General features: G+C 45.5%; 2 protein-coding genes across 6 annotated transcripts in view; one reads left to right on the top strand and one right to left on the bottom strand.

The window, feature by feature from the left end:
- LOC128298886 (sex-regulated protein janus-A-like) overlaps nucleotides 1-25,234 on the bottom strand; it is a 44,911-nt gene that overhangs the window by 13,795 nt on the left and 5,882 nt on the right. The gene's annotated exons all lie outside the window — the stretch shown is intronic.
- LOC128298884 (uncharacterized) overlaps nucleotides 1-25,234 on the top strand; it is a 36,838-nt gene that overhangs the window by 8,328 nt on the left and 3,276 nt on the right. For all 4 annotated transcript variants that reach the window (XM_053034692.1, XM_053034689.1, XM_053034691.1 and 1 more), the window contains 8 exons: nucleotides 11,907-12,499; nucleotides 14,445-14,486; nucleotides 16,498-16,662; nucleotides 17,277-17,397; nucleotides 18,777-18,924; nucleotides 19,324-19,709; nucleotides 22,629-22,784; nucleotides 25,033-25,171. In XM_053034692.1, the coding sequence (XP_052890652.1) occupies nucleotides 12,429-12,499; nucleotides 14,445-14,486; nucleotides 16,498-16,662; nucleotides 17,277-17,397; nucleotides 18,777-18,924; nucleotides 19,324-19,709; nucleotides 22,629-22,784; nucleotides 25,033-25,171 (1,228 nt within the window). In that variant the 5' untranslated portion in view covers nucleotides 11,907-12,428. The remainder of the gene's footprint in view (nucleotides 1-11,906; nucleotides 12,500-14,444; nucleotides 14,487-16,497; nucleotides 16,663-17,276; nucleotides 17,398-18,776; nucleotides 18,925-19,323; nucleotides 19,710-22,628; nucleotides 22,785-25,032; nucleotides 25,172-25,234) is intronic.

The following is a 25,234-nucleotide window of genomic DNA, read 5'->3' as shown; positions in this document are numbered from 1 at the left end:
ACTACTCAGAACATAGCTTTCATAATAAATCTATTCTAGCAATTCATTATTATGATATTATCGAGAATATTTGTATTGCACACAATAACCACAACAAACCAATGCTTCGAAGTCAGCATAAAAATACTTCAACGGAGAAAGACATCGCCGCAAGCTGACAGCAATGTAATTGGAACGAACTTAGGTGAATGTGTTCCTCTTTCAGCACAATCATCCTCCCCGATACCGTCCTGGACATTCAACAAGTGTGTTGCAAACTTTGTTACTGTACTGTGCTTGCCCGGTTTAATGGCTTATAAGCTTTCCATCTGTTCTGGTCCGACTTACACCCACACACATGTCGTGCGGTGGGAATGTGTCCGAAGGTGTCAGCCAACAGTTTTCGCATTAGTGCAACAGGTAAAGTAATGGAAAGAAAAAACTTTCATCGAAACAATAGTGTCGTTCCCCGGGACAGATCAAAGCCCGAATCTCGAAAGCGAATGTCACCAACAGGACGCCCTAAAGGATGGTTAGGGTAGATTGAATCGGGGTTATTTTTCCTTTTAATAAGCGTACGTCATTTACAGAAATAGTTGCACCGGACAGCTTGTTATGTCTGGAGGGGATAAAAATAATTATGATTCTACAATGTTAGTTCCATTCAAACAGCGCTGGGATGCGTAGGAATTGTAAGCGTAGCGTTAGCTAATTAATATTGTCCATCATTTCAATGTGTCCTATTGAGCGGAAGATATCGATTGAACAGCTATAAAATCAATACGAACTTCCGTATCGAGTGATACTTCCTCCGCTTCGAATGAAAAACGCTTTCAGCAACCATTAAGCCACCGCCCAATAGCTCACCGATGTGTACGGCCATTCCAGCAAGCGGAAAACACTGGGAACAGAAATATTTCCCGTTAAATGGAAAACATTTTCATAGCTACCATAAAACCCCTCCCGAAACTGCATCGCATAAGGGGGAACCAGGTGGAAGAAAAACTTTTCACTGAAGCAGAATGCATTGTCATGCGGTGGCCGCCATCGACACACATCGCGGCCAGCGACATTCGGTTGATTCAATCGAACAGAATGTGAAGCATTCAAGTGGGGAGGGAGTGTGACTGGGAGAGATCAGCAACAAAATGGGACAAATGGAAAAGTTTCCCATTATCGAACTTCCAAGATGCGATAACGGACAAACGGGTTCGCTGGCCGTCTCACGGAAGCTTCGGCTTCTGCCAGTGCGCGTTCCAGTGCAGATAGCGTTTGCTGAGTGATTCCGAAACTTTACGATTATGTGATAATACAGCGTGAGCGAGCATCCCATTTGCTTTCCTTTTCTTACGATCGCCCGGACGGAGATGTATGAAATGAGGACATTAGACGTCACTGAACCGTATCGTTACTCGCAAAGTTCAATCCATCCTCCGTCCCATTACACTCACACCGAGACAGTAAATTGTGCAAAAGTTTTTCCACGTATTTAACCTCCAACTGCAAGTGACATGAGCTACATGAAAATCCTTTCTCCATCCGTTGCGGACCGATCGCTTCATCGGTTACGTTTCGTTCGCGAAACGGAATCAAAACTTCCCGCGTCAACACGTGCCTCGGCCACAGCACCCAAAGACCTGCTGCTCGGGTTTCGGGGGTAGCAAAGTGATGCAAAACTTTATCATCATCTTGCCGTAAATCGTGCGCTTTGCGAGAATTCTTCGTGGTAAAACAAGTGGTAATAAATTCTCTCGCCTCAGTCTGATTTATGCATCTCGGCGTACCCGTTATTGCAGCTCGCTTCCATTCGGCCTGCTCTGTTCCGTGACAGGACCCTGGTTATCCCACTCCGCAGGAAATGTCAGCCAGAATTATCAAGATTGATTATGCCGCTAGTCCTAGGCAAAGATCACGCCTGGGATGCTCCGACAAACTTCTAGCCTTCTGCCTGCCGACCAACCGCGGCGATTGGACGTTTGGGGGTGAAGCATTCGTGCCACGGCCGCAGCAAACAAAAGAGCTTTGATGGGTGGGTTATGGAAACCTCTGGTACAAAACGGATTAGCGTTTTATTGCCGAGCGGTTCCAAAATGGGAAGCCTTCCATATCGGGAATAGAACATCTTCGCCAAGCGCTCGCTGGTGGTTTTGGCTGCAAAGTCACCACGGCCTGATAGACGCACGAGGACAAGCGCGACCCAAACTCGTTAGACGTCGGATGATGATGGACGGCCGCTAATCCTGGCCGGGGGGTGGGTCAAAATGGTAGCCGTTAGCCACATCCTCGAACGTCATCACATCGCTTCGTCATAATCGTGATAATAGTCCGCACAAACAATACCACGACGGGGCCCCCAAAAAACCCGGGGACGTGAGATTGTGTACATGGGATGATAAAATGTAACCCGCTAAGACGCACTAAGAGCTGCCATCTGCGAAGACCCACTTGACAGCCAAACGTCACCGTACTGGGGGACACTTTTCAGCAACCCAACTCATGCAACCTCCCCCACGGCACACGTACAGCAAAAGGCACACGCAAGGGGTCGGAGTGGCCTGCTAAGCTTCGCGCTTGCCATTTGAACCGAGCGGACATTAAATCTTGTCATTAGTGTCATCGGAAACGCATAACGCCCGACAGCAGCAGTGATAAAAGGAGCGCATCACATGCGATGATGTGAGATACTTTCAGGGAAGTCATCGGTCATCCATCGGGTGGCGGGGGTTTGCTGTTTTTTTCTCTATTTGTTCTCCTCCTGCAGTGACGTCGGCAGAACATGATAAATGAAGGTAGCTCCACAAACCAGGTCGGACCCACATTAGCGTGGTTTTGCCCAAAGATTTTATTGTCCCTTGCAGTAAAAATTGCACATTAAAATGCTCTTTGGGTTTTATTTTGAAGTATCAACCGCAGGTGTCACACCTCACCTGAGATCCTATCATTCTTCATTAAGACGCACACGGTTTGACGGTAAAATCACTTCCAGTCCGGGTCGGTTTATGATTGAAAGCATCAGATTGCTCCCAAGTTCCTCATTTATCTCGCCCTTGTCGCATTGTCGTCGAAAGCTTTGCCACGTCAGCGACAGACACCCCGCAATAACGACAACATATGGGGATGTTATGGAGCAACGTCTGTAGAAGGAAAAAAACGACGCTTGGCACGGCAATGAAACGTACTCAGCGTGTGTGTTCGTGAGGTGAGCTGCCGGAAACGACGCGAGATCAAGCCGTGCTAGCCTTCGGAAATGTAACATCCACAATGGACACCTTTTGGGGAGGGCGATAAACATCACACGAAAGCGTCTGTCTTGGATGATGGATCGTATTCGTCCGATAGACAATAAAACCGTTTGCCGAATGCTTTCCCGACCATTTACACGCACTTAGTCACTTGTTGACCGACACGGATGCGTTGTGTACGTGCGCACATCTAGCGTATCGGTTGCATAATAGGACAGCATTAACTGCAACGGAAATTCACGACCATTCCGCCCGCTCGCGGGATTTACATCTCAACTAAAAAACTTCCATTTCTGAGCTATTTTCTTCCTGGGCACTTGGCCAACTGTTTATGCGCAGCTGGGAAGTAGTTTTACGATGGGAATTTGTTTGCGTATAAAGAGGGAAAAACGGAATTCCCAGGCAGCAAATGTTCCAGTCAACCGTTCGGGGACTCATAAAAGCAAGCACCCGCATTAAAACAAACAACAATTTTGCCTTCTTTATGGGGGCTAATAAACTACGTACCGTTCTGCTGAACGTCCCCCACAAGGGGGAAGCGAAGAAGAAAATCGGTTATCTACGATTACATTTGTGTTTTCCTTCCCTTTCCGTTTCGGCCTTTTTCGACAATATTTTGTGATGGAATTTTCGTCAAACGATTTGTGTACATTTTATCCACATGCTGCGTCGGATCGAATCGATTCGCGAAGGTTCATTATTGTTTCACATAAATCTAATAAAAAGGTGATAAAACGCACAATGCAATATCGAGCCGGCAAAATAATTGGAACAATCTGGAAGCTAAAATGTTGAAAGCACTTATCGTGCGCTTGTTGAAGCTAAGCATAAATCCTCAATATTTTCTTTTGATGGATTTGTTGTTGCTTTTCTTTTGGTCTCCGCCGATTTACTTTTACCAAAACACTTTCCCCGAAAAGGGATGAGGGATGCAGTATGGAAGTAATGCTTCCTTTGTTTACACTACGTGCGCGTTTCAAGACACGAGGCCACTCTGTACCGAGGGATGGAAGGGAAAAAATTGAAAGTAAATCAAATTTTAAGCTCATTGTTTTCGTCGCTACCGGTGCTGTTTTTGCTCAAAACTCGTTACGACCCGGCGGTTCGGGGGTACGTGAGAAACGCGGTAAAACTTGACGTTACTTTCCCCGATGCCTTAAAGGCAAAAGAGCAACGATGCAGTGAATCAACGTTTTATCTACCATCCGTAGCTCATCCGAAACCAAATCCCTCCGCTGGTAGCTGGTCCCTTCTTCAAGGGAATGTGTATCGATGACGGTCATTTAAAATTATGGCATAATTCCATGCCAACGGTTGCTCTGTTCCTTTCAACCATCGGCACCAGCGCATGATGAAGCCGACGATCATCACGATGATGAGATGTTTTTCCTTAACTAAAGCAGCATTTCCTTCTCGCACACACACTGCACGACACAGCAATGGCAGGGTGGCAGTAATTTTTCATCGCTCCACATCGTTTATATTAAAATGTGCAACACTCAGACGGCGGGGCCTGCGAGCGCGCGGGCGGCGGCAGGTTGTTTATGTTTCTCGTGCGAGCATCAGTCGATGGAGGCGCCCGGTTGATTTCTGATGTCCCGGGTGTTTATTTTTAAACCGCCAAATTGGAATGCGACGTGCAACGAACGCCGCTCGGCACGTGATGCTAAAGTGAATGCGGTTGATGAAGGACGCGTTGGAGGGTTTGCGTACGTGGGAGTTTGCAACGGAGATGCGCTATTCTGGCGCGCTTGTAGTGGTTGGCCCATTTGTCTAGGACAAACGAATAGAAAACCCTTCGCGGGAGGATGAGCTATAGCTTCATTTCCCTACAATGGATGGATTTTATTTTGTGAGTAATTTTCTCTCCGCTTTTCCCTGCCTTTTCGCCGTGAGGAGAAAATTGCGTCAAATTGACCTATTTCGAAGGAGGTAAACAAAGTAGTGGCCGGTTAAAGAGTTGGCGTGGGAGTTATGTTTGCCAACAAGCAAGTGAATTAAAATAATAAACGTAATATAGCTACGCAAAAGTAATTTTGTTGATCTTTGCATACCCTGCTTGCGTGAATAGTTGTCGACCTACATTTGATTAATATTTATTTACGTTGATGTCATTATTATTTACCATCGTTCGTTCACCTTCTCGTTCTTGGTTTTATAACAGTGGATTGAGTAAATGTATCATTTCGTCTCCATTACTTCGGGGATTTTTCCTTTCCTCTGCAGCGCAAACGCAACTAATTAAATTTTTTGTCTGCACTTGGGAGTCACATCCAAAGTCACCGCTGCGTTCATACTGCAACTTCGCTTCGTTAATCACGCAGCGTAACGAAACGAGCAACGAAGAATTCCCCAGACCCGAGAGCAACATTTCTGCTGCTTGCGTTACATCGAAGAAACAGTAGCGCACGTTCTGCTGCGGATGGTTGCATATCTCTGCCCTTTTTATCTCGTCGCTAATTTCTTACGGTAGAAAGCCCGCACAACGTAAGAAAAGCTCGTCGCTTATCAAATGGGCAAAAAACTTGGGATGAGATAAAATGGAACCACGAAACGGAGCGGTGCGCGAATGATTCTTTTCTTGTTTGGCATCTTGAGATTTTTTGCTGCACTGGCACAATGGTTCATTACGGGCAAAGATGGAATATAGCGTAAAATGGTGGAAGAATGAGCACATTTTGCTCGTGGTCAAACGGGAATGGCAAATGAAAGCTTAGAAGGATTAAAACTAGAGCTATTGGAGAGTGTTGTTCTTTCGCGAAACATTCAGAGACACAAAGAAACTTTCTTACGGTTCAAAATTGCTTTCTTTTAGTGCATTGTCTTAAAATGAATTCTTCAGAGGAATTCAAGATGGCAATGTTTAAAGTAAGAACTGATAATGGAATGAACACTCCAGCTAATTTGGTTCTGTTACTCGTGATGGAAAGGAAAATAATGAACCAATTTCCACACGCTTTTCCAATTTTTTTCCTTTGCTTCCATTTCAACAGACACATCAACGCTAAACAGCAGATGGATCACCATTCATCTGCTCCACAATCTGCTCAGCTCGAAGCCAAGCCGGCCAAAGCGAAGCCCCAAATATCCATTAAAACATCGAGGTGATAAAAATATTATTCAATCATTTGCACGCTGGTAATAAAAACAGCAGCCCGCCGTGCCGATTCGTGTGCCTTCCTGGAAGTGTCTTTCGCTCCGGTGCTGGTCAAACCATCCAATGTCAATCATCAACGTTGGACAAGGAGGAAGCAATTTTGGGATGGAATAGATGTGCCTTTTTCTTCGCATTACGTTGCTGCTGTTAAAAATAACAATTCAACCATTTAAAGAACAACTGACGAGGCTGCAAAAAGGGACCATTTTTGGGAGAAACCCATGAAACTGGTAATTAATTATTCCATTTCAATTCGCACGCCCACGTCCGACCGGGAAAAGTTTGCTAATACCGATTTGAAAAATTGCTGAGCAACCGTGCGCCTCCATTTCATCATATCGTATGGGTTTTCCCTTGTTTTCTCTCTCCCTCGCTCTCTATCTCCCTCTCATCCTCACTAATGCTAGATCAAAACTAAAAACACACAAATCGGTGCGCTGTGCAGGCATTCAACCAGAAATGACTCATCTCGGGTAAAACCGGATTAATTATCCATTGCTGTTCCGTCGATGTTGCGTTAATTGGAACAAACTGATGAAAAGTCCAGCAATTTGCAAGCCACGTAGCTTTCCGTGCATGCCGTCGCTTTTGCTGCTCGACCTTCGGATCGACGTTCCGATCCAGGTGGGCCTGAACACGGTCACACTTTCGCTACATGCCAGATTGTAGCAACATAAGCACACATAGACATTGCCGTTCAGCGTTACAAGGTGCCGTCATTATACTGTAATTATGCAAACGGGCCCGCGCCATGCTTGCGCATTCACAACACGAGCACTAGCTTGTATGCGGGCTACAAGAGCACTTCTTCCTGCTGTGTGTGTGTCTCTACGTACCGTACGAGGGAGAAGTGCAAATAACGGCCCTGCACGTACTCTAAAGCAAGGGAATTAATTCCACCGGGCTTACTGCGAAGTGCCCCAGCATCGAAGCCACGGCCACCTACAGTTCACTGCATTCTTCAGCAGGCAGGCTGGCTAGAAAGAAACAGGACCAGAAAAAATAGGATCACCTGCTCTGCATGTCTCCGCGATGCCGTAGAGAGGCTGGCTTGACGTCACCGGATTCCACTTGGTAGAATCGGCATTTTCCGGTACAATTATCAAGAAAAACACTTCCACACAAGGACGGATGACACATTCATGCATTCGCTCACCAACACAGCTTCACGCCGCTCCCTGCTAGAAATGGGCTGGCTGGCTGGGGGGACGCGAGCCCACACGCGGAATTTAATTTCCATGCATCTTCTAATTGCGCACATTCGGTACGGGATCAGCTAATTCACCGCGCGGATTCCGGCACTGGTGTAATTGGAAATTTAATCCAAACCACACACTGCGGGCCAGCAGACACTTGACGGCACGTTGCTGCACAGGATGGTGCGATAAATTGTTGAATAGTTTCGCTGAAATATGCATGGAAAGTGACCGCAATTACGATGTGCTTTGTTTGATAAATTAGTCAGTTGGATGGGCGGATGGGCACACGAGTACCATTGCATATTTCATGAGTAATCTTCAACGTTTGGATATGTTGGAACTTATCTCAAACACCATCAGAACTGATGTAATATGTATACTTTAAAATATTAAATTCAATTGCTTATCGATCTTGCCAACTCTGTAGCATTTCTCATTCCCAGAGTTACGCCTCAGCTCAAAAATCAATCACCTTCGTCTCGCGATACGCAACAGCTGCTTTTGGCGTGACGAATCAAACTGATCACAGAACGGTCGGGAGAAATAGACGGGAGCCAAATTCTCCTATAAGCGCGTTCCCACACGATACTTGCATGACGAATGATTGCTGTGTGCGGAAGGAAACATCCATCATCAGTCGGTCGTGGAAAATTTTGGCAACGAATGGAGTCTTCCCTCTCCCATTATCGTTAAAAATACAACCTCACATTAAACATTCGCAATCGCCCAAACAAAGCCGGGTACGGGTTTATGGAGTCGGCCAGAGTAACGCCACTAAATGTACTCCTTCACCGTATGGCCGTTGCGATTGGGATTGTTTACATCCGTTCGGTCCAATATTTACCCAAACCCAGGTGGAGCTCAAAAGAACATATGTATTTGTTTGTTCTCGACCGTAACGCATTACCGGCCCTGGCGCGGGACACGCAGGGCCAAATTGCACTCGAGTGTAGCCATTGCAACGCGCATTGTTTAATGTTTTCTTTTACTTTCTGTCTTTGCATTGATTTTATAGCACGCCTCCGCTGTTGCGTGCGGGAGTTTCAGGTGAAGATTTGCACTTCCTTCCAACTGTCCACACCGATCTATATTCCGTCCAACTTTCAAGAGCTCTTGAGCGATTCAGTCAATTTGTGCGCTAAAGTAAGCACATATTTTGCGATAACCATTTATTACTTCCCGGTGTTCATCGCCGGCCCTTTTTGCGGCTCGTGTCTTGTCTCTGATAAGCACTCGTTGCGACGACCCTTTGACAGTTCCGAGGATCTGAACCAGAAGGGACCCTGAGAGAAGGCTTGGGGCAAGAACAGGTGGGAAAAGTAAGCATACACCGGAGACACACGTGCATGTTGTGACGATATTTAACAGACGATGGGTACTTTGCGAATATTGTCGTTGTCTCGTTGAGATTATTTCCCTTTTTCCCCTCGAGCGTGCTCAAAATGTCAAACAATTTTGCCTCAAACTTTAACAAAAGTAATGCACTTCTCTTGCTTACGATAAGGCCATACTTTGTCTACTGCTCTGAGTTAAACATTCAGAAGCAGTGCCGACTACAAAATATCAGTTCTGCACAAACGTTTCCTTTCGCAGCAGTTGCATAAAGGTGCTTAAACTCTCCTTCGTGCCACATTCACGCACCAGGAAGGAAGGAACACTCGGTTGATCGTGATATGACAGGAAGAAAATATGCTCTTGCGGGCACTTTTGCAAAGGGATGATTGAAACATTCGCTTGCAAGACGAAAAGCTATTCTTAGCAGACGGAAATCGGTTTCTATCGTGCCAACGGCTCGATACAAACACAATCGATACAGCAAAGAGCACGATTTCCTATTTTCATCTCATTAGTCATTTCATTTTCCGCCTGCCATTCACTGCAGTAAAGTGCAGTGCAGTCGAGAGGAAGTTTGAAGAATGGAACTCATCTGTGATGACAGTCGAACAGAATGTCGGCGAGCGACCAACGAGAAATTTACTCTTCATATGTTAAATTGACTAAGCAACATTAAGTATAAATTGTGCATTTTCCCAACTTACTCTTCCTTCAGGGAATTGCATTCGATGGTCTATTGAACCACCGTCACACAGATGCATCGAAAGAGAAATACCTAATTACGTTGGCAGCAGTTTCTCGTTTTTTTTTTGTGATTTCTTCCCAATTTGATACATTCTGCAGTACAAAAACAGTACCACCGCTTCAAGCGTGAACCGGCAGTTAACGTCAATTTTCGCGTACGTTGCACCATTGTCAATCCAGTCAGCCCCAAACAGAGGCAACGAATTTACGCGACGTGCTATTTGTTTGCCCCCGAAAACCATTACCGAACGCTGAAGCGGTGGCGTACATTTCCGGAAACATCGGAAGCAGTGCCAGTGCGCAAAGTTTATCGTTAGCCCGTTCAAAATCGCTCAGCAGCAACCTTCAGCGTTGTCACACGACGACGACGACGACGACGACCAACTTATATCACTACCACGATGTTCGATGTCAATGCCGGTGTTAATGTAATCGACGCAATCGACTTCCAATGCACGTTTGATAACGTTCACCATCTGGTCGATGTATCAGCGGACTGATTGTGTGACGTTCGTAGGGTTTTTGGTCGTTGCGATGCGGAACAGAGCTTAGGCAAGCGAGTGAGCGTGATCGAACTCTCTACCGGGTAGTCGAAAACAGCAAACTTCCCAGAGCAAGTTTTGTTGTACCGCTCGACGTGGGGCCGTTGCTTCCGAACGCCACTAACAGGAAGGTGCTACTATGAACCGCAAACAAATGGACGGATCTTCGAAGGCCACCGAACGGTGCGCCCCTATCGAGCCAAAGTCTTTGACAAACGATCAACTTCTAAGTCGTGGTTTGTCATGTACGACCGTTCAAAGCTATGGGTCAATTATAACTTTCGCGACACGCAAAGACTTCCGTCGGTTGTGATAAGCTGTAGTAAACTTCAATTCTGCTACCGGGAGTGTGGTTGTCGTTGGCCGGTAGCCATCTGTCTCTGTGACGTGAACACTTTGTTTTCATCTGCTTCTTACTGTTGGTGCGATACTTTGCATTATTCAAATGTGTGAGAATGATCCAAATGTGTGAGAAGAGTTGGGTAAATAGTTTGAATAATTTGTTTAAATTGTTAGCTGCTCAACGGGCGCAACGGGCGTTGGTTTTTGGAAGATTTTTAAAATTATTGGAATTTTGTAGGAAATGGATCACTCAGTATATTTCCCTGCTTCATTTCTGTCTTTCGTTTACTTTCTACCGGGGAACGTGTCATGTGAAATCGGTCTACCAAAATTAAATAAAACTCTGGTTAAAAATTCTTCTCCGCGATACTATGAACTGCACCCGAATCTAAAACCCACAAATGTGGCCCCAGACGTTGTACCACTGTATAACAGTAAAAGGATTAGGCGCCTGTGAGGAGTACCATTATCAAACCGCACAGCAAACCATCTGTTCAACATGGTAAATTTTGTGTGAATTTTATCCTCTTCACGGGGAAATCCTTTCTGCACCCTAAATTCAACCAACACCGGAGCTGCACGCATCCCCGAAAACATCGCACAAAGCACAGAACCAGAAGGGCGAATGTGTAAGCCTATTGTGGTGATGGTGCTGTATAATTATCGAAGTACATTTTGTTCTCGCACCCACTCGGTAATGCGTGCCCTCGCTTTTGGAAGGCTTGCAGTACCGGCCAACTAACAATTTCAACCATTTCCCAGAAATTTCCCACCGAACAATAAGCCACCACACACCAGGATTAAAACTGCGCGTGTATCTCGTTGGCCTCGTAATGTCTATCATGCCATCAGTATTTTGGTTGTTCCAGGCCAATGCTGTGGAATTCGTGGAATATGGTCCGGATCGGATGGAGCTAGAAATTAATTCAAGTTAAATAGCAAAATCCTGTGCATCACTTGACTGATGACCGTCTGCTGGTAGTTTGCAGTTTTATTCTGCTTCACCCAAAACAAGGGGAGCCTGCTATTGCTATGCCACTTGGCGAGGCGTGGTAGAGATTGAACAGATGCCATGTGCTTTCAGCGAAACATTTGTCTACAAATGGAAATAAATTAGCTGCTGCTCCAAGTTGTTCCGTCACGCTTTATGGTAGTTAATACGTTTAGGTTCCGCTGTCCAAAACCCACTTTCAATTAGAATAAATGGAAAGGAGCGTAGCGTTAATTGTGTTACGGTGGTAGGGCATCGATCACAGCAGTGAGCAGAAGGGAACAGCAACACATCCCTCATAAAGTCCCAAGTAACGAAGTGTCATCTTGCAACCATTCTTACACACCGTCACACTTTCCGCTTTTATCTTTACAGCTTCATCGATCGTTTCAACCATCAGTCAACAGCGGCATTCGAGTGGGAAAATCGATAGCACACGATATCCCCCTAGACGGTGGGTTTTCTTGTTTGGGACACCATACAATGGCGTCTTCTATTACTGCTGACACTACAATGGAAGTTGATAGCTACCACTACCGCTAGGCGGAAGACGCGCCTGATAGCGCCCTGTTGCATCAACCACAGCAAACGGCAACGTACCGACGTACCGGGGGACGGCGCAATGCTGCAACGTTCGTGCACCGCTCACCGAAGCCATCGTTTGCAAATGTCTGTCAGCGTTTTATCGCACCGGTATCAGCAACAGCATCAGCGCCGTGAAAGCCTTAGTTAATATCGCATCACCACAGACGGTCCCACCCCTGCCAACGACCGACGCCGGGCAGCCAAGAAGACATCGCTGGCGCATGGGGGTTTGCTTTTAAAAAGACGGTACACGCCTCGCCCACAGTCTGCATTCGCTTGCATCATACGAACCACCGACAAGGACACGGAAGGATGTTGAAGGAACGGGACGACCAAGATCAGGAGATATGCAAAGCACCGTCACCATCGTCGACGGAAGACAGGTAAGATCGGTTCGGCTGCATCGTTAGCCGTTACGTTCGCTTGAAAGCGCTTTCTGTGTGTAGCGTGCTGTTCACATTATGCTATCCAGACACCCGCCGTACGGGATTCATTTCTGGGACCGGTCGAACGATACGGCCATATAAATTGACCCACATTATCGCGCGAGTAGTGCCGCTTTTTCTCCTGTTGGTTTAACAAAACTGGAAATATTTCCCTTTTGGCTACACGCTATCGCTATGCGGCGAGTTTGGTTCAATTAACCAGAGTAGTTCCTGTTCCTGGTGCCTCCTTCGCATTGTTTTACAGTCACACTTGTCCACACAGAGCGTACCGTGTTTAATTTAAAGTCTAATTGACAGACGAGGCGATTGTATTGCATCATTTATAAAGCTTCGAAGCATCTTCCAATAACGCTACTGTTTCACCGATAATCCCAGCAAAGGTTATAGCAAGAGACACCTTCTTCTCACAGTACGAAGCATGCCCGGGATACCCGCACGACAGAGCTCTACCCCAGAAGCATTTATCCCTATTGCTGTTGACTCTGCGTAACGGTTAGAAAACAATCAATAATTTATCCGTCGCTTTCATACCCCAACCATGACGCCATAGATGGTCGTACCGTCGTGCACCATGGGTGGTTGAGAGTTTGCACTTAGTCGTCGAACAGAATTAAGGACAACATTCTACGATTTAAACCAGGGCCACTGTACCAGATCGGCCGTAAATTGAGGACCAGCGCTTCCTTCCAGTGACTGGGACGAGTTTGCAATAAAACCCGACAGCAAAACATTTCCGTTCGTTGCGCCACCGATGAATGGTGGTGCGGACTCGATCTTTCGCCTCTTACGACACACAAGTGATCGTTCATTCATTCTCGACGTTCCATTTCCCAGCACTGTGCGTGATATATCGTCCTTCGTCGAAACCTACGGATGTACAACAAACGGTGCATGTAAATTTAATTCCACTACAAGAAAGGACCATCGAGGGACCGTATTCTCAAGAGCGCTCGTTTCATCATTGGACATAATTCTTGCGAATGCCACCAAATGCTCACCTTTCGTTCTGCTTCCAATCGTTAGCAACCGATAGGCGTGTGTTTCTGTGTGCCTGTCGGGTTCCTTCTGTCTAACCCTTCGCGTCCAGATGAGGATGTACCGAGGCATGTTTGCCTTGCGACACCCGCCTCCCCAAACGCCATTCAATCGTTCGATAGTGAAGCATCTGCTGAAAAGGGATTCACACCAAAGGGCACCACGTTCAGAAGTAAATCTTCAAAAGGTTTTCCTTTTCGGGTGCAATATTTCTGGCGAGGGCGATGGAAAACCATTTTGCCCCAAACACCATCACGTGCGAGTGTCTCGGTGGAAGAACATTCGATGAAGACATCTGCTTCTTGGTAGCATCTTTTCACCTCGCCAAGGCAAAGCGGTGCGTACCCTTTTTTAGAGGGATATCGTTAACCCAAAAAAAACCCTAGCAGCTAGCGGAAGTTGCTTATTCTGTTGCGATTCGAAGGCGCTTCCGATGTCTTCGTACGCAACTCCTGCCGGGTTGAGAGTTTAACCTAATTCGCACGGCAACAAGGACGGAATGTTTTGTGTCTTTGGGTCGCACACCAGCACGTCATCGTTTGTCATGATGAATTTGATTACAAACTGTTTCGTGTTTCGATTTTGCCTTGGTCCTTCCAGGAGCTGTGTGATTTTGTCTGGTGAGTGAATATCAAATATCAAAAAGCACAGAAGGGGAAAGATTTCTCGGAATTTCTTGCTACATTACAGCACTAACGAGAAATGTTATAGTCGAAGTTTTGAAGAGGAGTTCTCGTATTAATTACACTTAAAGCATATTGCTCAACCAAAATCACAGGTCTGTCCTGTCTGTGACGCAGATAACCTCAATTAAATCGGACTCTCTTTGCATTTTACTATTTTACAGAAAACTGCAGGATTCGGATGCGGATCCCGTTGGTTCCCAGCGGTAAGTAAAGGATGCTCCCATTACAGCTAACACCATGCGATAACACCATGCAATCCCTCCCAGTGTGATCCAATTCCGGGGTTTTTGTAAGCTCCACCAAATAAACACACAAAAGGCCATTTTCCCCCGAAGGGTGAACCAATCTGACAGTAAATAAATTGTAATCCAGCTTAAAATCGTGATGCCCTTTGCGGGGGCCGCTTATGGGACAATTGCTGCTCAAAGCAGAAGGTGGAGTAGAAAGGATTGAATTTCCACTGCATAAATGCAACACCACAAATAATGGTGCATTTCCATGCAGGAATGCCATCCACAAAAAACGCCATACGACCCAAACACATGCATACCAAACCGGAGTGATGTAGAGTGCACGATGGCCTAATCGTGTTACCATTCGACCGAACCTTCCAACCACATTTCCACCAAGGCAAAACACCCATCGCACCCAACACGACACGAATGCAACCGGATCCGTGTGGTTAAAAAGGAGGTTGGAATTTGGGCGTCGAGAGAAAAAGGTTTCGTTACTCAATGAACTAAAGCCAACACCCCGTCGGCAATAGCTTCAGCGAGCTGCATTGAACGAACACAATCTGTGCTTCCGTGTTGGTCTTGCTAGATTGTACGATCCCACACCGTACACTCGGGCACTGCAAAAAGGAATGCGCTTCGATGCTTAACTTAACATTGCCTTTCAGTCTCATTCGGATAAGTGGCGTGTAATGCGCCACTGTGCAGTCTTCTGCAATGCTAAAAGTCACGATGTTGGATTACGTTTTTTTAGTATTTTGTCCGCTTTTTGTTTTGCACGGGTACGGTTATAGTTCCTCTTTCTACAGCAATTCACAGCTGCAATGTTAGACTTCACACCGGGAGTTTGTTTCCTCTTGTGCTCATGGGGATGCAACCACAATAGCAAACACGAGTGCGCGAGTTCCTCAAAAGCTTTCTGAAGATATTTTCAACACATTGGAAAATGGAAGGAATAGGGAAAACCCCGCGCCCTCATTCCATTGAAGTTTGTTGTTTGGCTTTCAAACCGGATTACACGTTTCTTGGGAAATGCTTACGATGGCGAGTGGAAAACGATACCCTTACAAGTACAATATCGAACGCATTAGATGAATTGGGTTTTGTGTGATCGATTTTTTGTTGTTCTTGCTTTAAATCCATTAAATGTCTAGCTTTGCGTTATGCTTTAAATTACTCTTCATTCATTTTAATTCAGCGCAAAGCCCTTTTGAACACCGGCTTCACCGCGTAAGTGAGTGGTTTGAGTTAATTGAAGACTTTTGGTAGCTCCCACCTTTACAGCTAAAACAAACGAAAATAATTAACGAACTTAAGCAATAGCTTCCGGGGTTTTTTCATGAAATATTGCTTGATAAAACTTCCACTTCCCAACCCACACACACACTCGGCAACCCGGTAACATAAAAAGGTAAGCTGATTTATGCTACCTTGTGGGGTAATTTATATTGCTCACGCAATACACGGTAAGCAACCTGGATGGAAAGGTTGCGTGAAAGAAAACATAATGTTTGTCGCTTACTGTTAGTGGGACGTAAATTGTGTCGTAAACAAAATTCTGGTGTCAACTGTACCCGAGGTGTTGAGAACTTTTCAAAAGCGCAATGCCAGAGTATAAAAATGTTTCAATTTAAATCGCACATGAATTCAAAGGGATACAATTTCTTTGGTTTGTTAAAAATATTCACAGTATTAATTTCACCTTTCCTAACAAAAACCTTTTACACGTCCAGGACCTACATCCGATTGCATGGGTTTTGTGTAATGTAGCTGATACTGCTACCGCCTATTATGTGTGCCTCATTTGAACAAGAAAATAGAAGACAAAAACACATTTTTCCCATTTTCCCGCTCGTGAAAAAGTTTTACGCACCCACCCGAAACACCTGTGATGCTCGATACGATCGATTTCTTCATTAAAATTGATTTCACCCCATAATACACACGGGCTCCCTCCCCGTTTTACGCTTCTCACTTTCAGCGTGTACAAGAAAACTTCCTCCAACCAACTGCTAACGCTGTACCTCGGCAGCCGGGAGCTGGTGGCACGAAAGGGCGTGATCGAACCACTCAAGGGCGTGCTTTACATCGATTCGAAAATCATCAACGAGGCTAAAATTTACGGACAGCTAACACTGACGTTCCGGTAAGTAGTGGAGCAGGTGCTTCTATGTTTAACGCAAGCTTCTGTTTCGGCGCGTGTTGACCATGGTGCTCATGGTGTTTTAACCGTCCGACCCTGGTTGACCGGCTTTCGATGGGTGTTTTGGTGGTGCGCGTCTACCATCTCATCTCAAAGCTTCAACCAGGCGGAAAAGCAGGCTTTCACCATAAGGGATAAGACAAATTCACGCGAACACGCTTCTGACGCAAAACGCCATGTTGCAAAAATTCCTCCCCTAAAGGAGGAACCGACGTTGAGCGGCTACTTTGGAACAAGTTCATCAAGTCGGGCGCGCTAGGGCCGACATGACGCAAAGTACGTGGGGCTCTGCCGGGTAAAGTGTCTAACAACCTGAAAACATTTCCAAAAGAAAGGAAAAGAAAATAAAACTCATGCGGTAATTAATTTTCGCTCCGATCTTGGTTTATTGAGTTTGTTCCTGCATTTCTCTTTCCCTGCGCGTACCACCCAGGCCACACCGGGGAAAATCCGGAACCCACAATTACGCTCTCCGTATCCTTTCGTAATGGTAATCGTCCGAAATATCCAACACTGATGATACTTTGTGGTTCCCATCATCCTGCTTTCCCGCACAGGTACGGGCGCGAGGATGAGGAAGTTATGGGACTAAAGTTCTGCAATGAAGCCGTTATTGCCCTGCAGCAATTTTGGCCAAGACCTGTCAGTGCCGAGGCGGATTCGTTGACACCCCTCCAGGTAAGTTTGTAGAAAAGTTGGTTGAATAAAGCAGTCAGCAGGAGATATAATTAAGTAACCCAGGAGGGGAGATGACGAGAAGAAAGCATCCAGATAAATTATAAGCTCATTTGATGGATCCTGTTAGGTCGTCAGATTCGTGTGGAGTAATCGGTGCGTGTGAGCAAAAATCATGCATGTTCTAATCGTGTGAAATCTGTTTGCAAACAAGAAGAAAAATACATTTACTAACAAGGTTAATTCTTGTTACTTTCTCTTTTAATCTACGTCGAATAGATTTGTTTTTCCCGCATTGTAAACAAGCTTAACTCTTCTACAGCCTCAAAAGAGCTGCTTTTTTTCTTCCAAAACTCCACCTACAATTTAGCCCAAGGCTAACGACGACCGAACGTACATTCGGAGAAGCTAGGTACAAAAATATGCTTCTACGTGAGGCAACAGAAATATGTTGTTTACCGTGAAAGCACAAACACAAACATGGACCATTTCGCGAAATGAATATTTCTTTCTAACGGATTCTCACTTTCCTGAGAGTGCTGTAGGTTTCGCTTGTGGTTCCTCGTGGAAGCTTTAGTTGTTTTATTTTCAGATCATACTCCATGAAATAGAGATGTTTTTTTTGGTCTCAAAAATAAAAACAAAAAACAATAGGATGAAACTCTTACCAAAACCAAACAATGAAAACGCTTCGTTTTTCACTTTATTATGATGGCTGTGGAAATCAGATACGCAGGGTACGCTATTAAAGTTCGTATCTAGCAAGAGTTCAATCTATAATTTAAGAAAACATATCCAACCGGTACTAATTATTATTATTGTGCTTGATGTTTTTTTTTTTGGTTTGAGAAGTAATACTCATAATGAATCTTCTGTAAAGAGTCAATCGAATCAAGAGTCAACAAAATTCAAGACAGAAGAGATACAAGAGACAAACGATCGAATTTCAAATATCTGTAAATTTATAAATAGCTGAAGGTCTTGGTTCACTGATGCTTCAAAAATTCCTTTTAATTTATAGCACCTTCTGAGAATCAAAAATCATGTTCAAGACTCATACTATCACAAAAGATTTCAAAGTCTGCAAAGAATTTTAAATCGGTCAAGATTGATTATTACATAAATTTCTATTATTGAATTCTTCAAAAAAAACTTTGTGCACATATATCGTAGACCCATTGTCCGATTTATAAGTCTTTAAAAAGCGTCAATCATATATATTCACGTAATGTTACACTCATTCCTAAACAGTAATAGCCACCATAATTTTCCATCAAACTATCCCATTAACTGGCCTTTTTTCTTGTTCTTCTTCATTTCAAACGCCCTGAAACTGAATATCCGTTCGACGACGGTTATGGCGTTCTAAATAAAAACAACAGGAAGCGCTGCTTGAGCGGCTGGGCAAAAATGCGGTGCCCTTCGCGCTGGAAATTGGAACGCTGGCCCCACCAAGCGTGCAGCTTTTACCGGCCAAACGGTACACCGGAGCACCCATCGGTACCAGCTATGACGTTCGCGTCTACACAGGTAAGTGGTTCCACTTCCGGCATATGCAGCGCGCGAAAATGCGGAAAAAAGGGACGCACACACAAAAGGTTCCGCGGCGTTCGCTTCACCGTTGGGAAGATGACGCACCGGCAGGCACGGACCACCGTGACCGAACCGTGAAGGACGAGCGTCATTGGAATCTTCCGGTGGTGGCCAGCCACAGAATGTGACACCCTTTTTGCCGAGGGCTAATTGATTTACGATGTCCCTTCCGGTGAGGTTGATTGTATTTTTTTCGTTTCCAACTCTATCTCTTGCTCTCTTTGTTGAACAATTTGCTACCTTCGCCGATGCCCATATGTGTCCGGGGACCAATTTTCGCTGGAATGAAATGCCGCCGCTTCCCATCGCCAAATCGCCGATCCACACCGGCCCCAGCCGAAACATCCGGTGACGAACGTGTCCAGCGGAGATCAACTGTGAGATTAGGTATAAGATTAATCCATAAGATCTGCCTTGATAGTACCAAAGCACCGGCCGCACTCGAAACGGCCACCGTCAACAACTCGTTCAGCGAATCGGGTACGGCCGGGCCGAAAAGCCCACCGGCCCTGGCACCGCAAGCATCGATCGGAACGGGCGGCTCAGGCACGGACAGTAACGCTAACACTACCACCATTCCACGGGCGCTTCGGTTGCGGCTGTCTCCGAAGTCGCTCAAGCTGTCCTCACTGCATCGGCACAGCAGCAGCGTGGACAGCACGAACGGTGGCATCAAGTCGTACGGCGATCATGCCATCATCGAGCTGACGGAGACGAACAAGGTGGGTGGTACAACATACGCCAAACAGAACGAGGGATGGGTAATTTATTGCCAAAGCCTACGAACTGCCTTACCGCTTAAGCTCTTTCTAATAGCATGGGTTTTGCGCTTGTGCGTGGAAAACGAGAAGGCGGGAAATGAAATAAAGAATAAATTGAATCCAATACAAACTGCAATCAATTTTCGCCCCAAAAAAAGGCTTGTTTTTTCGTTGTGAAACCATTTCTCAGAAACTTTGTTTCGAGCGCATGTTGTTTCTGCTATAAGTAACCAATCCATCCTCACGCAAGTGTTCGGCTTTGAAGGATTCTGGTTCTGGATTCGTTTTGGGCATTAAGCTACAATTTTGGATTCTAATGGGGCATAGATTTTGGGTTTGAAGCCCACTATGAAGCAAACACATTCGATTAATTGCTTGGCTTGCGACAAAAAACCCTCAGCTGGTATTTCGGGCTTTCATTTCCATAGTCTTTCAGCAATACATTGAGAATCCTTCCATTTGTTCGATTGTTCCGCGAACATTGATGCGCTACTTCAAAAAGAGGATCGAATTTAAATAGATTTTTCAAACATATCGCCTGTCATTTAGCACACGAGCAGTTAATTAAATGTGTCCAAAATGCTTGTTACAATTAATTAATTTGGTGCAAGAGCGCATGCGACATTTAATATTTCGCGCAACAAAAAAACAGAACACAAACCACGAACACTCACACAAAATAGATCTACGCCGAATATCGATCTAACTGAACTCACCGCCAAAAAAGGGGAGAGTGAAAGTTATACCACATTACTGCCTAACCAAACAGACCCATATAATGACGCGCATGCAGCAAAACGTGTTTAAAATTAAGGCAATTTACGTTAAACACCAGGCGCCTCCATCGTTAGCCGGAAGCATGGTCTGTGTGAATTTTCGCATACCAGAGCATCATAAGGCCTCACTGGTACCGCCGTTGCTACCGGTTGAAGATGAAAAAAAAAACAAACATAAATAATGACGCAGAAAACCGCCGGCCAGTTTGGCAATTGGCCAACATTATACGGTGCGGGGAGGAAAAAAACAACAGAAAGACAAACAGTTATCATACATCGCCTAATGAGATGTGACAGCACATCTGACTGGAGCAGCAGGTCAAAAATATTCGCCCCCAGGACTCCCACGTCGCATTGGACCATCACTAAAGAGATAAATTGATGACAAGCACTTTGCCTGAGACTTGCGTCAGTTCCGGTGAATAATAACCAGCATTTCGGGAAGTAGTTTCTGTTCATTCCGTGAACAGCATCATCATCATCATCATCATCGGAATGTACACATGCCGCTTTGTTGCGTATCATTTATTCACGTCCAGTGGGACCAAATTTAGCGCACAGCATACATGCTCACGGGTAATGGCGAACACCGGGACACCGGGAGGGGTCGACCACATTGTAACGACTCTCCAGTGCGTGCTGCCATCTCTTAGTGCAAATGGGTAGTTGGTTAAGGTAGAGCCGAGCTATTTTTACATTACCCGCTTCCGTTGCTGCGGACGAGACACACGGATGATCGTCGCTACATCGTGCATGGATAAGTAGAAGTGCTTGTCTTTTTATCCAACAAACACTGTCCCCCCGTCCCCCCGTTCCCTTCGTCCCTTTCCCGAACGAAGAACTACGAATTCAAGTCCAGTGACAACAAAGTCTGAAGCCTTTTCCTGCTTGTGTCCGGCTGTTTCCGACTACGTTTACCACTTGCTTCCCAAATCTGCCAGCCGATCCAATTATGAAGGTCATTATTTGCCTTTATGATGAGGGATCATTCCGGTTGCCCCATGGACACCATCCCGCAAGGGCATCTTCAAGGAAAGAAAGATCCTAGCATGAAAAAAGCACACACACACCCAGACTTACGAATAAAACAGAGCATATCGAGAGGAATCATCGGGTGCTTGAGAGCCACTAGAACATAGGAACAAGAACGCAGTCCCTTCATCCCATCGGAGGATAACGTCCGCACATATGCGAACCACATTCAAATGGAGTACGGTCGAATCGAGACGTAAATAATTGATTGCACCCAAAAGTCTTCATTCGGGACGAGAAAAGAGCTGTAGAGAATACAGCGACCAAAAGAGACAAGCTTGGCCCAATTGTTTGCCCTGATGGTTTTTAGTACCTGCAACACAATATTGCGATTTTTTAATTTACGCACACACTAGCACATTCCTTCCCGAGCCCTCAAGGGTTACATACTTTAAATAAGTTAGCATGAAGACGAAAGAAAGTTTGAAGGAAACGTAATTGAATGAATGAAGGCAACATTTTCGGGATAATCTCAAGAGCCAATTATTTCTCAAGTTTAGGCCGTAAAAAGTTTTCTTTTCTCAAACCACCAATGTAAGGAGTTTGGCGTCTGATTTTGATTAAAACTTCTGTTAAGTAGTTAAGTTTACTTTGCCTAATTAAAAAAATCCCTCCATCAAGGGCCATCGTCAAGCCTTTGTAGAAGTGTAGTATCCTCAAAACTCCACTAACAGCTCCTTCTGGGAAAACCTTTTAGAAGTTTTACGTCCTGGATGGTTTGGTGTCTTTCTAATGACATGACCAGCAAACACAAGTCTGACAGTTTTAATTCAGTTCACAATATTGAGGCTTCCGCGGTCAGTCACGGGTGGTTATGGTAGCCAGCTTTAGACTAAAAGTTAAGAGAATATTGTAGAGCTTTGGAGAGGAAGGATATCGTTGCATTATGAAGTACATCCTACACGTTCAGTGGACTGCTGGACTATTGGTTCGTTGTAAAGTTTTTTGTCCTTTGCTGAGCGTTGTAATAAAAGGCTGTACAAGCTTTCCGGTTTAGCTTTTATGATTCTCGTCGAAAAAAAAGCAGCTTACTTTACGTGCACCTTTTTTGCCATCCAAACCCATTTTCCAGGGCCCGCAAGTGTCCGTTGATAAGCCGTTCCTGTGGGCGGATGGACGCGTCAACCTGAAAGCTTCACTCAACAAAGCGGCCTACGTGCACGGCGAGAACGTTACCGTCACGCTCGACATCAAGAACGACAGCCGAAAAATTGTGCGGAAAATTCGGGTAAGTAATCCGAGAACTCACATCGCGCTCGTGGACTGAGGGTAATTTTGCTGTTGCATATTTCCATTTGTGTTTCCGGTTGTGATCAGAACGGATCGCGTCTATACAGTCGTTTGCATATACCCGAACACAAACTGTAGGGAGACAAAAGGAAGACTTTTGCTTGCGCTATTTTTTTAAACCAAACGCTTTTGGTTATTAGAACGCCATTTTCCATATTCCAATCGTCGCATCAGTACGCCGAGCAGAACAAGACATTTTTGCAGCCGCACTGGAACGGCAACAACTCCGTTTTACAATAAAGGTACGCGCCATTTGCACGAGTCGGGTCCGTGGACCGTAGATCGGGATGATAGCAAAAGCTTATCCTTCAAAATGGGTCGTTGGTCGAATGGAAGATTATTTGTTGACGACAAAAAAGGTCTCTTTGTGGGACAGTTTTTCGGACGTCATAACTACCAAAACGCGGTACATTTTGGCTCGCCCACAACATACAAATTCGCCGAGTTGATGTTTCCAGCGTTCATGCATGTTATTGAGTAATCATGTTATTTAAATTATTCGAACAAGAGACCAGTCCAAGCACTAGTTTTCCATCGCTCCAGGTCCACCCAGCTGTATTGTCAGAATCCTGTCAGTTCTTGCTCCGTCGACAGAACAATGCACGATTGTTTTAATTGAGTTATGCTTGAATCTGGAGCCACGCATTGTTCAATTTTTTATCACAATTTGCTACATACTCGCGATGCGCTCGGGCCGCTTGTTCGCGTGGCATGAAACATTGCATTACGGTTTGCGAAAATTGAAAATGAAACCAACGCCGCACAATGTCAGCTTCCAAGAGACGGTCGTATTTTTAATGGAAATCCAATCGTAAAGTGATGCCGCTGAATAATTGAATACGTGTAACGCGAATCCGATGGGAGGATATTAAATTAAATTTATTACAACACACCCACCCATCGACGACTTCCACCCGCGGTCTACGGTACCGCCGCTTGGTGCGCCCTTCATCATCCCGCACAGTCATCAAACCAATCGCTTGTAGCTAACTGATTTTATTACGCATAATTATGGGGATTAATGTGTCGGATAAAAAATCAGCTTTCATACCCGTCCGCTTGATGTCATACACCCCCTCGGTGGAGCGCCAACCTCCAGCAAAGCCAATGTGGCTGCAGGAATCGCTAATGATAAACCAACACTGTCTCGCATTAATTAACTATGAAGCAAAAGCAAAACTACAAGCAGGGAACTTTTCCTTAATGCGTACTTAACAACATTTTAAATTCCCAGACTTCCCGCCACTGCTGCCTGATGCCGTTAATGTGCTTTATTAGCTTCTTTAGCTTACATCTTTGCCATCTTCAACAGCCGGGTTTAACCCTTCGAATTACGGCAATTGGCCTCTCGCTAGAGGCAAACTCAAACACGGTAACAGATTTTTCATTCGCACATTGTAACATCGTTTCCATCGGTGTCTGCGTCCATTATCCGGATACGGCCACTATGTCATAATATCGCGTATCTTCTCCCATGTCCTGGGACGGTTTCTTTCGGGCCCTCTCTTTCACAGGTGCCCGCCCTTTTCCCTTACATGTGCCCTTTTGGCGCAATGTAAAGCTCTGCATGAATATTCATGAGAAGCTTCATCGAAACGGACAACAGATTTAGACTTTAGACTGAATTTTACAAAAGTACAGCGAAGAAGTGGTAGCCCCCCCCCCCCCCCCACCCCCCTGGGGCCGCATCATTCATCCCTTTCGGAATGCCCAGATAATCCCATTTGAAATGTAAGCGTTACCCGCCCAGAACACACCGAGATTGGTCGGAAGCATTCTACAGGCCGGCAAACCAGGCTGGGGCATATATCAGCAGAAGTTAATCTGTTTTACAGTATCAGCATGTTTATCCATGGCCTTTGACAATATGGCAAATGTGCATGGCAGGGGCGCCTTACAATAGAACAGGCACGCATGGCAAGGCTGGATAAAACACCTTAGTTCCTCGTATGCTTTTGTTGGGTGGGTGAAAAAATGCCAGTTCTACATGGTGCAAAGACCGGGCACATACATGGACGTACTAAGCAAACAAGCTGACGGGCGCCGGGGAATCAAGCATCGTGCAACGTCGACGTCACCCATTCGACTCCTCTGCTCAGCAAACAGCGTCGAGCAAACTAAAGCACCGCTTCTCCGTCTTTTATCCTTCCATTGCATGGTTCTTCCGCTCCGTGGCTCACCTGCAGCTGGTCGCCGTACAGCACGTGGACGTGTGCATGTTCAGCAATGGCAAGTTCAAAAACATCGTCGCCGAGGTGGACGTCAGCAAACACATCGGTCCGGGCGATACGCTCCACGCGTCCTACTCGCTGCTTCCGGTTCGAGGTAAGTGATATTTATGACACGATAGATGGGGCTGCTTGGTGGCGCAATGTAAGGGTCGATTGA

This window comes from Anopheles moucheti, chromosome 2 (assembly GCF_943734755.1).
Source record: "Anopheles moucheti chromosome 2, idAnoMoucSN_F20_07, whole genome shotgun sequence".
Classification (NCBI taxonomy): Eukaryota; Metazoa; Arthropoda; class Insecta; order Diptera; family Culicidae; genus Anopheles; species Anopheles moucheti.
The sequence above is the reverse complement of the archived record's forward strand: the minus strand, read 5'-3'. Positions and strand labels throughout refer to the sequence as shown.